Source organism: Acanthochromis polyacanthus, chromosome 16 (genome assembly GCF_021347895.1).
Source record: "Acanthochromis polyacanthus isolate Apoly-LR-REF ecotype Palm Island chromosome 16, KAUST_Apoly_ChrSc, whole genome shotgun sequence".
NCBI lineage: Eukaryota > Metazoa > Chordata > Actinopteri > Pomacentridae > Acanthochromis > Acanthochromis polyacanthus.
In genome coordinates this window covers 20,967,420-20,982,656 of record NC_067128.1, presented here as the reverse complement: position 1 = coordinate 20,982,656, position 15,237 = coordinate 20,967,420, and the positions used below count along the sequence as shown (strand labels likewise).

Sequence of the window (15,237 nt, the reverse complement as noted above, 5' to 3'; positions counted from 1 at the left end):
CAGCTCTATCCATTCTTTTAAAAAACTGTTAATTCCAGTGTTTCATGTGATTCACTGTTTTCTTCTTCCACCAGCTGCAAAGGTTATGCTGACAGGGTTGTTGTGAGACACACGTTCCATACATGATAATTATTTTAAATATTATGCTGATTAAAAAAATTTCCCACAATTACAACACACATCAATGAAAAAAATTATACTACATAAAGAAGACTGAAATGTCATTTTAACTGTTTTATTTGAGATTCAATTTGGTCAGCATTGAGTGGGACAAGAAAAAAAAATGGCATTTTAGAGGAAACTCTAGACTTGCTTGGTATTATTAAAAATATTTTTCAAATATTCTTTCCTCCTATTTTTTTTACAATTTGGTCTCAGGACAAGTACATTTGTACAACAACTGCATATTACAGTATTTTGTACATGGATTATTTGAAATTTGATGGGTAGGATGTAAAATGTCCTCCAATTCTAGAATGACTTGAGCACTACAGTTCACAGGTAAATACAGTACTTTCTATTCTTATCCTGGCTATATGCATAACAGAGTTGCATGAGGTAGAGTAAGACATTCAATCAAGGCTGACAATGTTATGAAAAATAGAAGACAGGACATAGCTTTGCTCTACTCATTCTTTTGGAAAACTGTTTGATGATGTTAATTCCAGCCTATCATGTGATTCACTGTTTTCTTCTTTTACCAGCTAAAAAGGTTATGCTAACAGGGTTGGGTGCATGTTGTGAGACATACATTTCATGCATGATAATTATTAATTAAATGTTATGTTGATCAAAAAATGTTCCCACAATTGCAAGAGACATCAATGAGAAAATAACACCAAAAAATGACATTAAAATTTCATTTAACTGTTTTATTTGAGATTCAATTTGGTCATCAGAGGGTGGAACAAGAGAAAAACGGCATTTCAAGGGGTACTTGCTCTGGACAAGTCCTGTCTGGGACAGAGACTTGGGCTGTTCTGTGATCAGCTGAAGAGCTGCAGACTGTGGACGTGTCACCTGCTGCCACCACACCTGCATTTAATAACACGTAATGACGGTGCAGCCGGTGTGACTGCTTTCTGTCAGATCACACCATCCTGAGTCGTGTGTGCTTTTATTGAAACGTAGCTCTAAATAATGCTACGAACAGCCTTCATGTCGTTTACCAGGCGAGCAGCTGCTGCGCAACCGGTTCGCTTCCCTCCTCGGTTTTTGTCGCATTGGATTTAAAGGCGAAGCAGCAGAGTTTGGTTTTATTGGACTGAAGTTATAGATGGTGGCTGCCTGATCCGAGGCTCTGTGGTGAATATGGGATGTCGCAGGGAAATGACCGTCACTAACTGGACCTGTGACTGCCGGTGAATTCAGGATAGACGCAGCAGAGAAAGGGGGTCGAGACGGTAGGATGGATGAATGAAAGAGGTGTGTGTGCAGGCTGGCTGCTGGGATGCAGCGTGTGTCACTGTCAAAATGGCTCAATGAAATGAAACCACCTGGCTGGCTGTAGAGAAAGTGTCCTCCAAACTTCATTTACCAAACGAGCAGTTTATCATCGCATGGCCTCTTGGAAACGGGAGTATGAACACATGCCAATTTCGAGACATATTGCATATTTCTACAAGGCACACTTCAATACGGCATGCAGTTTATTAAGCAGCACGTTGATTCAACAACTGAACATTTTAGATTGGGTAGTTAGTTCTCCTGATAGGTCGATCCGAGAAATATCTGGTGGCTACAAATCATCCATCCATTGTCTATACATGGCTTAATCCTCATAAGGGGGCTGGAGTCTATCCCGGCTGATTTTGGTGAAGGCAGGAGACATTGGACAGGTCACCAGTCTATCACAGGGCTACACATGGGTTATTACAGAACTGGAGGACATTTTACATCCCACCCATCAAATTTCAAATAATCAGTGTACAAAATAATAAAACATACAGTTATTGTGTAAATGTACTTGTCCTGAGACCAAATATTAAAAAAAAAGAAGAAAATAATGTTTGAAAATATCTTTTACAAATACCAAATAAGTCTGGAGTTCCCTCTAAAATGCCATTTTTCTCTTGTCCCACCTCCCTGATGACCAAATTGAATCTCAATTAAAATGTTTAAAATTAATTTAAAATGCATTAATTTAAAACATAATATTTTAAATAATTATCATGCTTCAAATGTGTGACCCATGACAACCCTGTTAGTATAACCTGTTAAGCTGGTAGAAGAAGAAAACAGTGAATCACATGAAATGCTGGAATTAACATCATCAGTTTTCCAAAAGAATGGATAAAGCAAATTATGTCCTCTCTTCTATTTTTCCTATTTTCATAGCATTGTCAGCCTTGACTGAATGTCTCACTACCTCATGCTACCCTGTAATGCATTTAACTAGGATAAGATCAATTCTTTTTACTTTTTTCCCATCAGTAAGTTTATTCTCTAGGTTCAGCAGTAACAGCTAGCTAAATATCTAGCTTCTACTCCTGAGAAAAAGCTAACATTAGCATGGTTTAGCAACCCTGTTACTGTGATTAGAGTAGGGTTAACAAACAACAAATAAAACATGGAATAAAAATAGTCCCATGGATGTGTACGCTGAGCTAATCAAGTCTTTGATAGTTTATTACCTTCTATTGATGAATAGCAGAAAATTGAAAAAGAGAAGGTTTATTTTTCAATAATTTTGAATCCCAAATGTTCTCCAGTTCTGGAATGACCCACACAGAGACAAATGCAATCACATTTGCACCTATGGACAATTTAGAATCACCAGTTAACCTCAGCATGTTTTTGACTGGGCTGCACAGTGACTTGGTGGTTAGCACTTTTGCCTTGCAGCTAGATAATCCCTGGGTCACGTCCCGGCTTTCCCCGAGTCTTTCTGCAAGGAGTTTGCATATTCTCCCTGTGAATGCCTTGGTATGCCAGCTTCCTCTCATAGTCGAAAAATATGATGAGGTTAATTGATTATGCTAAATTGCCAGTAGGTGTGAATGTGAGTGTGATAGTTTGTCTCTATATGTAGCCCTGTGATAGACTGGTGACCTGTCCAGGGTGTCCCCTGCCTTCGCCCCAAGTCAGCTGGGATAGGCTCCAGCCCCCCGCAAACTTAATGATTATTAAGCGGTGTATAGAAAATGGATGGCTGTTTTTGTAGTGCCAGAGTGCCAGGAGAAAACCCACTCATTCCGAGAACATCCAAACTTCATGCGGAAAAATCCAGGGAAGGCGGGGATGCGAACCGGGGATCCTCTTGCTGCAACTAGCCACCAAACCACTGTGCATCCCTGCTGCAGATCAGCTGTTATTAAAAAGAAAACAAGTTCAAATGTGGTGTGACCTATTACATGTATGCAGAATTATAAAAGATGCTCTCAAAGGGTGCAGTCATAGCTGTGATGTTTATGTGTCTATTCCTATAACCATGAGAGCACTAAAGATTTGTATGTACTCTGACCCTTGGCTACATAGTCAGAACTCAATGCAACACAAGTCGGTACATTACTGATATTCAAGCCTTTTATTCTTGTCAACACTTTGTTCATCTTTATTTTTGATTTCTAGAGCCATTTATTAGCTGCTCTTTGCTGGAGAAGTTGTGCTGCTGTACCTTTATTTTTAAAATACAACAAAGGTGTTCTGTTGGGCAACATACTTCTCCATGTCATATTTTTCGCTTGGCAGTGACCTTTGGATTGTTATCCTGGAGTATTTCTCTTCTGCCAAGCCTCTGTAGACTGGGAGTCACCTCATCAGCCAGTATTTTGGCATTTTCACATTCATTGTGTCATCTATTAATGTTATCTCCCCTACACCTTTTGCACTCATGCAACTCCATAGTATCCCACTCCCACCTCTGTGCTTCACTGTCAGGACTTATACATTCACTATGGAAGTTCATGCTGGACCCCGTCTGAGCTGAAATAAAAAGAATTGTATCTTGGTGTCATCTGACCGAAGACTGTGCACTCAGTATTCACCAGGCGTCTTTTCTTGTTCCCTAGTAATATTTCATCTTACATTTCCTACTTATCTTGAGTTGAGTGCCAAAGGGCTTTTTTCTCTGGAGGTACACACTACACACAAATATTTGTGAAAGTAGCGCACTGTCTTCTATTTCATTTCAGGAGCACAGCCACTGCAACTTTGATTAGAGGTACTATGATTCTCCCTGTCTGATTTTTGAAGTTGCCTGACATTTCTTTTAAATGTAGAGCCATGACTCATATGTGCAGATAGATGCAGCACAAAGGTTCAAAACTGAGAGTTCTTGGTGTTCACACCTCATTTTCTAACCATGTCCATGCTGGTAAATCACAGCTGTACTGTTTTAGTGATCACAGGTTTTCTAACTTGTGTGTTACCGATCACTTTTGTCAAGAAATAATGCAATTAGTGAGAGATGATATCATTTTTCATCATTTCAATTTAAGCAATATTGCACAGGGCTGTACTGACTCTTGTTGTAGACTGTATGTGACTTTACTAATACAGCCTTGACTTTGTGCTGTAGTTGTATTTTGTTCTTTTTAAACTAGCAAACTCAGAGCAAGTTTGGGGAATTATAATACTAAAGGAAAGTGCTTATGGTCCCATCATACTGAATTTCCCTTCGGGGATGAATAAAGTCAATCTATTCTATCTACATTGTGAGAAGATTTGGTATAAAAAAAATTCCTGAAAAGATCTTGTTCAGCACTTTTTCTGGGTATATTTGTTCTGCTGATCAAAAGCTCAGCAGTGAGTCTTATTAATGCAGAATTTATATTTATTTCCCTGTCCAGACATTACAAAATAGAGGGCACAGTGAAGGACATCTGGGATTATTTGTCACAATACCCACCTCTGCTGGATCATGGGTAATCAGAATGGAAAAGACAGTCATGGTTCTTCAGGTAACGTACACAGTGGTTCTGCTTTGGAAAATGGTGTATTTTTTTTCTCATTTTTTACCCCTATCAATGTATATGTGACATACTGCTGTTTATGTTGCTTCAATGAACATTTTTCAAATGTTTTTCCACAAGTTTTGAACAAACACGTTTTGTATTACTTATTGTTCTGTCAGACTATTTTTAGACTGCTGTCTTCTTTATTTCAAGAAAGTGGCACATGCACTTTGTTTCACTGTCTTACTGTCTGTTACTCCAAGTGAAAGGAAACTGATTTGCACACAGAACAAAAAGTAGTCTTCTAAAGGTTTATTTTGTGATGCAGTTGGAGCCTGAAGATGACATGAGATTGTTTGTGCATGTCCCTCTTCTGCATTACAAAAGAATATCAAATCCAAACACACGTATACATTTCATTTTATTTCCCCAAAGACCATTATCATGTCTGTGTTTACTCAAAGCACACAGATTATCATGAAAAGGCAGCAGAAACCATGTTATGAACTAAAGTATAACTGTAAACTAAGAAGACAGAAAGCTTCTGTGACTGGACCATACTGGACTGTATAGTCACAGAAAGATTTCTTGGCACAGAGTGCAAACTTTATATTACAATTAAACACAAACAAAACGATTCAGTGAAAGCTGGATTCAATAATACAATGGCAAGAAAAAATATGTGAACCTTTTGGAGTTTCATGGTTTTCTGCATTAATTTGTCATAAAATATGATCTGATCATCATGTAAGTCAAGGGTATTGACAAATATAATGTGCTTAAAATATATGCTGATCTTTCATGCCTTTTTGGAACACATTCATTCAAAATGGTTGTGGAAAAAGTAAGTGAACATTTGGAATTAATAATTGGTTGACCCTCCCTTTGGCAGCGATAACCTCAACCAGGCTCTTTCTGTAGCTGTGGATCAGACTTGCACATCATTCAGGAGGAATTTTAGGCCGTTCTTCCTGGCAGGACTGCTTTTGCTCTGTCATATTCTTTGGACGTCTCATGTGTATGGCTCTCTTCAAGTAATTGAGGCCTGGGCTCTGTCTGGGCCACTCCAAAAGGTGGATTTTGTTTTTCTGCAACCATTCTGTTGTGGATTTGTGCCAGATTTTTGGGTCATTGTCCCGTTGCATCACCCAAATTCTACAGAGTTTCAGCTGACGTGCAGACATTCTCACATTATTCTGAAGACATTTTTGATACACTTAGGAATTCATCTTCCCTTCAGTGAGTGCACAATGGCCATGCCCTGATGCAGCAAAGCAGGTCCAAATCATGATGTTTCCTCCACAATACTTTATGCTTGGGTGATGTTTTCATGATGATATGAAGTGTTATTTTTATGCCAGATGTAGTGCTGCGTGTTCTGTCCAAATAGTTCAATCTTTGTTTCATGAGTCCACAAAACATTTTGCCAATACCACAGTGGAGAGGCAATGTGCTCTTTCACAAACTTCAGACGTGCAGCAATGTTCTTTCTAGTAAGCAATGGCTACCTTCGTGGTGTCCTGCCCTTCTTGTTCAATGTTTTATGTACTGTAGACTCATGAGCACAGATGTTAGCCAGTTCCAATGAGGCCTTCAAATCTTTGGCTGCCACTCAGTTGTTTCTTTACCTCTTTAATGAGTTTTCGTTTGCCTCTTGGGGTCATTTCGACTGAACACCCACTTCTTGGTAGAGTAACCACAGTCCCAAAGTGTCTCCATTTGTAGTTGGTTTGCTTAACTGTAGACTGGTGGATTTCTAAAGTCTTTAAAATTGCTTTGTAGCCTTTCCAGCTTTATATAGATCAACGATTCTTGATCATAGATGAGGCATGTCTCAGATAAGAGTATTATCCTTGTGCAAAGCAAACTAATAAAGTTTAAGTATTTTTTATCCAAAGTAGCTCTACACCTCGAACTTTCTTAACAAGATTCCAGGTATGCTAATACCTGACTACATTTAGCTTTTTTGAGGTCATTAACTCAAGAGTTTACATACTTTTTCCCCTAGCACTATGAGGTTGTTATGATTGTCATCAATAAAGACAAGAAAGATCAGAATTTTTGCTATTTTAGGCACATTATATTTTTCGGTATTCTTGACTTCGATGACGATCAGGGCACATTTTTATGACAAATGAATGCAGAAAACAATGAAATTCCTCAAGGTTCACATACTTTGTCTTGCCACTGTATAAGACTCTTATTGAGTTTAAGGTAATCTGTGAAATTACCCCATACAGCCTCACAAGTCTTGTTTCCAACTGAAGGTGTTCAATCGGCTGCTCATTCCTTTTAATCTTCACTTACAGCTGTTTAAAATGCAACCCCTGGTTTACATGTCTTGGCTGTCAGTATGCAGGAAGTGGGCTCAGACTGGAGGATGAGAATAGCTCCCCTGCTGTAGCTGTGCAGACTACATCACACTGCTGCCAGGGAAATGATGAGTCTGCAGAATCCCGGAGCACAACACAAGGACAAGGAGGAGAAGCATAAAAAGATCAGACTTAAAGCAGTTTGAGATCCCTGTAGCCTGCCAAAATGTGCACAGTATAAACTGGATAGTCTCAGCATGATGCCAGTATCACATAGCTCTAACATTTAGTTTTCAGCAACAGATAACACACTAGAGGATGTTTCATAATCAAGCCAAACTCTTAGTAAGTTCATTGATGTATTATTAGTAATTCCTCTAGGAATGTATTTCTGGACTTGCACAGTTCATGCAGAATTCTGACAGCTTTGATGATAGATAGTCACTCTGTGGTAGCAGTGAGAGCAGCTGTTAGATAGCAGATAAAGGTAAAATCACCTCTCTTCTTGCATATTGCCACATGGGGGATCAGTGTGTGTTTGCCAGGCAAGCTATTGGCAGGAGAGGCTTTTTGCTGCATCTGTCATCCCAGGACAGTAAATAAAGTTGCAAAAACGATGTGCTTACATCTGCAATGGGAAAAGCAAGCCAGGACTTTCAGCACATTTTCACTTCGTATTAGATGATTTTAAAGCTCAGGACAGTGGTATTTTTCACTCTTCTCTCTCAGGTTCTCCTTTAGATTTCTTCCAGACGCCTCCTACCACACCCTCACAGGCAGAGCTGACTGTCATGGCCTTATCCTCTGCAGCCTCTTCTGATAAGGCACAGACTCCATCACCGACAGACAGCACCACCTCTCCAGTCGCAGACTGGACACAGAAACCGTCGGCTCCCTCGGAATGGGCTGTAATCAACGTAGACAGCATCGCCTCCTCGAAGACAAACATGAACGATGCAGCAGGGAGACATGAAAAGGCTTCGGTCAGTCTTAGCAGTCCAGCATCACCTCCTCCGTCTAGAGGATCGCCTTCAGAGCCGAGCTGGCAGGAGAGAGACAGCGGACTGGAGCCACAGGCTACAGCAGAGAGAGCAGGAGAGGAGATGACCTTGGTTTTACTCAGTCTGATGGAGCACTACAGGGTCTCACTGGGCCTTACTCCCAACACTGATATTACTACAGGAGCTGTAGGTAGGACCTTTCCGCCTTTTTAAAATATTTATTATTATTAACCGACTGGTGGTGGATTTTAAAGGTATGTTGTATTTTTAAAATGTGACAAACTTCCACCATTTATTGGAGCCAGTAACTGTAAATTTAGGAATAATGATCAGATTTGAAACTTTCAGATTGTCATCAAAATACTCCTGGGATTCCAAGTCATTTTTACTAATGAGGTTCTGTAAAATTGCAGAATTCTGCACTCATTGACTCAGCTGCAACAGTACTTTTCAGCTGGCTCTTTGTACCATTGTGGTGCTTTTGCCATAGACGTGGAGTATTTAGATGTCTAATCTGGATAAGTGAGTGTTACTAAAAAGACTACTTCTGAAGCTTACACTGTATTCTTTGTAAATGCAAATACCAGTGGATCAGATGTCATTATCTCAATAATGTAATATGTATTAATACCGGGCCAAAATATCTCTCATTTACACCATGTGTACCTCATTGCAGGATATTGATGAAATCAGCATAAAATTGTACCTTTAATTCTACGAATTTACCAGAGGAGCCTTTCCATACTTGTGTTAAAACACAACTATCTTTTCTCATTACTTCTTGCTTACTAAAAAAACTTCAATTCTATGAACAGGCAAATACACTACCCATCCAAAAACAAAAAGTCACACACTCAAAATATTTAGTTGGACCAACTTTATCTTTGAATATGCCACACATTCAGTGTGACATCATTTCGATAAGCTTCTGCAATGTCACAGCAGTTATTTCTGTCTAGAGACGCATAAATTTTTCACCAAGATCTTATATTGATGATGGGAGAGTGGGACCACTGTGCAAATTCTTCTCCAGCACATCCCAAAGATTCTCAATGGGGCTGAGGTCTGGACTCTATGGAGGGCAATCCATGTATTAAAATGATCTTATACTCCCTGATCCACTCATTCACAAAGTGAACCCCATAAATCCTGCCATCGTCATCTTGGAATATGCTCGTGCCATCAACTCCAATGATGGAAAGACTTATCATTTTTTATTATACTTATGTAGTCAGCTGACCTCATTCTTTGGGAACATAACGTTACTGAACCTGGACCTGACCAATTGCAGTAACCCCAGATCATCGTCGTCCCCACAGGCTGTACAGTAGGGACCATGATGAGTGCATCATCTGCCTCTCTTCTTACCCTGATGTGCCCATTACTTTGGAATAGGGTAAATATGGACTCATCAGACCCCATGACTGACCACATTTCTTCCTCGAAGATGATGGTTCACCACTCTCCTTCCAGGTTTTAATAATGGATGGATCTTGATTTTTAGTAGTATCAGACATCTTCTTAGTTGCTTTCTTTGCTTGATGCAGGCAAATATTTTGACCTTTCTGAGACAAATAATATCCTTTCCATAACCACAGGATATGTTTTAAAAGTTGTTTAAGAAATAAGTTGTTGCTTGCTGAAACGTATTCATCGCTACGGTAATTGTCCAATGGAAGGTTCTTACCTATTTCCTTAGTTAAATCCAAGCATCAACTTTTTTTTTTTTGAACAGGCAATGTATTACTCACTTCAAAAGGTGACCTGCCTTAAAGGAAAATCCATTGTCAGGAATGTCCAGATCACTCTTGGTTTGGACCACATTTAGCTTTCAAGCTAGTTCGGATGTCACAAAATCATGCTCGGACATGCATGTGTTGAACTTTAAGGTATCGAGAAAATGAATGAGAAAGCTGCCTTTTAGTGTCGAACTCTGCTCATACATCATTTTACACTCTGAAACATCCAAGTGAAGTAACGGTAAGCATGAATGAAAAGAGAACCAAAATCCATCTGATAACTTGTCCCCAGAGGAAGTTTCTTCTGATTATGATACAATATAGTGTGTACATACATGCACTAAGCACGTGAAAAACACCAAAACTGAGTGATGTTCGGTCCCCATTATCCAGTTAACCTCCAAAGCAGACATTTTGGCCTTACATGTGCTTGTGCCAAATGGCTGATATTATCCATACATGCTGATTGTGACAGTTAAATAAAACCAAATCAGCATTAAGGTTAGTCCCATCTTTTTCGTCTTAAATATTTTACTGAATGGTGCTGTATGAATGACAATTCCTGTGGGAGATGAATGAAGAATATACCTGAATTGATTCCTGCTGTCAGATAATCAAATTTTTTTTCATTCTCTGATATTTTTTCCCCCTGACTTGTCCGTCAGAGTTGCTCAGACGCTTGATAACAGAGAGAGAGGAGCTGGTTGGGGAGGTGGACACACTCAGGGAGACCCTCAGAGTGAGTTCTTATTGCATTCTTAATTCAGCTCTCGACCCACAGGCAATGAATATGACAAACCTTTATCAGCTGTACAATGCCAAGACCTAGTTAAGTTATTGATAATTAACCAATGTCCTTAGCTGCAGTATTTGGGGGGGGGGGATCTCTGGTGTTTACTTTTTATTTTCATAACTTTTTGAAATGTCCTGTGACATGACTGCAGACTGCCTCATTCAAACAACCAGCGGATACTGACAAAAACATATCTGTAGTTTGTTTGTGAATTCGACTATTGAATTTATCCAACTATTTGTATCCTAAGAGCTCATAGGGCTGTACTACAAAGTGAGACTGATGGGTTAGCAAGACACGCTGTGCTCAAATAGAACAGAGTAAAGCCTGAGTTTCCAGTATCATGAAGGTGGTGCCTTCTTAACATGCAAGATCACCATGGTAACTGATATTGCTCTGCTAACCTGCTCCAGAAGAGGTTCTGTTCAGAGTTTGGGATTTAAATAGGCTATAAGAAGCACCATTTCAATTATTCTTTCTACGAGTGATAGATATTCTAAGATGCATTACATCGGCAAACCTGTTGAATCGTATGCAGCACAGTGACCTGCATGCATTCAGGTGATGATGTGGACAATGCAGAAATGTTTTCATGCTTGGTCCTGATTTCACTGCTGGTACTGCAGCTTACAGAACACAGATTCTAAAACTAATTGTAATGGTAGTAATCCTCACAGATAATATTCAGTCAATATCATTAATTTGACTTTGATTTCACTAAAAACTTAAGTCATTTCCATGTATCCTTCATTATGGGACTGTGTTGGCCCAGAATGCTCATTTTAATGTGTGAAGTTTAAAGTGTCAGAGTTGCAAAAGAGTCAAGTGGTATGTCAAACATGCTCTTTTCATAGGAGCACACAGTTTGAAGAAGAAAATCTGGTAACAAAGAAAGTTGATAACCACTCTTGTCATATCCATGATCTGTGATAGGGTTGTTCGGTTTTGTCGAGCCAGCTAGCACAAAGTAAACCTGGCTATGTCAAACTCCACTTGTATGACGCTCCTGTAAGACACCAGTCACAGCGCCACATTGACAACAAGCTGCCTTTACCTTCAGATTACAGTGCTTCTTTTGTTCCACAGACAGAGAGGTTGGAGTGGCATCAGTTCCAGTGTGACCTGCAGGTCGCAGTATCTGTGGCCGATCGGCTGCGGGTCGAATCGGAGCAGGCTCTGAGTTTGCTTCAGGAAAGTCATAGGGCTGTGGAGGATCAGCTGGCCCAGGCCCTCAGCAGACAGCAGGAGACGGACCAAGAGCTAGAGAGTCTGAAGAATGAACACAGAAATGTCTGTCACAAACTAAATGAACTCACCCTTCAGCAGCAGCAGGAGCGAGCCGAGTTAAATGCACTGAAGAGCGTCTGCAGGGTGGAAGACAGACTCACAGATAAAGAGGCTGAAAGACAAGACTCCGGTGAGGGACAGCAGGAGGGAATACAGACAGTAACGGAGGAAGCTGAATTGGAGACTGAAAGTAAAGATGAGACTGAAGCAAATCAAGAAGGGGATGCTAAAGGTGAAGCTGCTGATCCTGAAGAGACAAATGGACACATGCATCTGACAGGGAGAGGGGTGGCAGAAGGATACCTCCGCAGTCTGGTGTCCCTGGAGAAGAAGAAAGACGAGGGACGTGGACAAAGAGATCCGAGGAAGATTGTGATGCTGGCTGAAAGATCTTGGTACATGTACATAAAAGTTTACACTGCTGTTAACATAGAACAACAAAATCTTATCAAATGTGCACATTTTTGTCTTTTAGGAGTCTCTCTCGTCTCCCACTTCCAACTGACTCTTCTAGTCAAAATGGGTCTTCAAAAAACACAAGCACAACATTGCCTCTATGCAAGGTATTACACTGCTGGAATTACACCATCACCATATGTAATCTTAGGAAGAATTGATATCGCTGTTGTCATCCTGTGTAGAATCAGTCCATTCTGTCATTTACCTCCAGAAAGAAGAGCCAACAAAAGGGAGAAGAATGGACCGTATTTTACAGAGACAGGACAGTTGGTCCAGCTTTTATGCAGGTGAGGCAGAACCTGCCAAACCACCATTATGTTATTTGACTGAAAAGGTGTCCAGTTGTATAATTGTGGCTGCACTTGTGCATTTTAGGAAAACAAGATGAGGATCAAAGCTCAGATTCCTTCAAGTAAGCTGCTGTAAAGCTTTATTTCTTCTTGACAGTGACCTTCAAACTAAGACGCTGATGAGTGTTTAGCATTTTCCATTCAAACCGAACAATGATTTCAGGTCAAACTTTGCACACTTAGGGCTTGGCTTCCTGGTCCTAGACCTAGATTTGCTACTAAAGATGACAGCTATACTTTTTGCACCAATTCTTCTGTGTTTACTAAAAACAATATTTGATTTTATATCTCCTTGTTTTACTGTCACTCATGTTGTTGTAACTGTTAAGAAAACTGGTACACAAATAAAATGATTCTTCAGACTGTCAAAAATAACTGACTGATGGTAGAAATGTTTTGTTACCTTTCCAGACTTCAGGATGGTTTCAGTGCTCTGCTGAGGCGTCATGGTGGCTCCAGAAGAAACTCCCTGCTGCGCTGGTGTCAAAATCGTACCCAAGGCTATAAGGTTAGAGAGGATGATTTCAACAATATTAAGATATTTGAAATTACACAACTCTGTAGTAACTGGAATTCAGTGTACGCAAATAGGGAATGAAAAATTCAACCACTAACAAAAAATGTGATTCTAAATCACTTTTTTTTTATAATGCTTTGTACAGAACATTGAGATCACGAACTTCAGCAGCAGCTGGGAAGATGGTTTGGCATTCTGTGCTGTTTATCACACCTATTTGCCCACTCACATCCCCTATGACAGCCTCAACCCAGATGAAAAGGTAAAACCGTTACTGTGTGCATATGGAAAAGAGAAATGGTGCAGTACAGTATTCTAGAGCATTGATGCTCTGGAATACTGTACTGCACCATATCCATCCATCTATTATCTATGCACCGCTTAATGTTCATTAGGGTCACAGGGTGTTGGAGTCTGTCCTAGCTGACGTAGGGGGAAAGCAGGGGACACCTTGGACGGATCACCAGTCTATCACAGAAAAACATGCATGTACAGAAAAACAATCTCACTCGCATTCACACTAATGGAAAACTGAGAATTAAACTCACTTCTGTTGTATATTTTAACTACAGTGACATTCAAGTTAGTAACAGTACAAATCTTGAAAGATTTGGTTACAGAGAAGTGAAAGATTTATCAACTGTCCAGTTACAAATGTGCAAGTTATGTTACATGAATCAATAAGACTAGGCGTCGATAGTCACAACCAAAGATTTAGTAATCCGTTAATGTTGGCAGTGTAAATGTAAATTTATGTAAATCTGCAATGTTTTGCTTTTACAGAAAGAAAACCTGGACCTTGCTTTTAAGACAGGAGAGAGTGTAGGGATTACAGCCACACTGGTGAGACATTTTGCTGTATGAACTTTACTCCAGATGTTTAGAGGGACACAAATGAATCGGGAAAATTGCAAATAATTCAACTTTTAACAGCGTCACTCTCATTTACAATGTAAGTGCAGTTTTCTCTGACAGTAACATATCTTCTGTTCCTCCATCTGTGATCTTTCCATGTTAACCACGTGGCAGACGGTGGAAGAGATGCTGAAAGCTGATGGACCCGACTGGCAAAGGGTGCTGGGATACGTTGAAAACATTTTCCGTCACTTTGAGATGTGAAGGTGTCCTCCCTCGTCTTGCGCTCCTGCCTGGTTCTTTTTAATCAATGTGACTCAGGAGCTGAAGGACTGAGACACTGTTCACCACAGGATGGAGGTCTGCTTACAATGAACTCATCACCCAGTGTGTACTAGATGTAACAACTTCATTTTATGTATCAGTAAAATCCCCTTCCCACACAAACAGGTGATGGCTGACTCCCAGGTGGAAGAAACTAAACATAGTTTGACTCTTGGAACACTTTTATTTTTCTACATACATAGCAGTTACATTGGATCTCAATAGCTGCCGACTAAAAATGCACAGGACACAAATATGACCGTGTTGTCTCCTCCTTGATGTCTTCCAGTTTGCCGTCATGTCTCTGGGTGCTGATTGCACTGGTTTTGCACTGTTTGCCTCTTAAAAATTGAGCACTTTATAATTAACGTAAATGAAACCGTGTAGCACAGAATCTGGATGACTTTGTCTTGACTAATTGTTATTTTTATCATGAACTTGTCCTGCCATGGTACTGTCATATGTGCATGCATCCAAAACCCCTCAAAATGAATAAAGGGAGCAGATATGTACCCAGATTTTAGATGTCGGAATATTGATATTTTAACCCGAAACGGTACAGAGTCAAAGGAAAGTTGCCTTTTTAGGAAATGTAAATGTGTGTAATCACTGACGTGTTTTGAAAGATAGTCAATATATAAAGACTCACTGCAACAATAAAGTATGCATACAGACATTTTCCTCATTTTTCTCCATTAATACCAC

General features: G+C 39.9%; 1 protein-coding gene across 4 annotated transcripts; it reads left to right on the top strand.

The window, feature by feature from the left end:
- Window positions 1-948: 948 nt before the first annotated feature.
- On the top strand, window positions 949-15,208 carry LOC110952176 (cytospin-A-like). 4 transcript variants are annotated; one of them, XM_051960762.1, is made up of 12 exons: window positions 952-1,403; window positions 4,791-4,901; window positions 8,018-8,398; window positions 10,613-10,686; window positions 11,827-12,422; window positions 12,503-12,590; window positions 12,698-12,773; window positions 12,862-12,898; window positions 13,248-13,344; window positions 13,499-13,615; window positions 14,137-14,196; window positions 14,383-15,208. In XM_051960762.1, exons 2-12 carry the CDS (start codon window positions 4,862-4,864, stop codon window positions 14,470-14,472), a joined length of 1,656 nt encoding a protein of 551 aa, XP_051816722.1. In that variant the 5' UTR covers window positions 952-1,403; window positions 4,791-4,861; the 3' UTR covers window positions 14,473-15,208. The 4 variants fall into 4 exon arrangements, with proteins under 4 accessions (XP_022051292.2, XP_051816722.1, XP_022051290.2 ...); XM_022195598.2 differs by having other exon boundaries at window positions 7,937-8,398; XM_022195599.2 differs by having other exon boundaries at window positions 952-1,425; window positions 7,937-8,398.
- The last annotated feature ends 29 nt before the right edge of the window (window positions 15,209-15,237 follow it).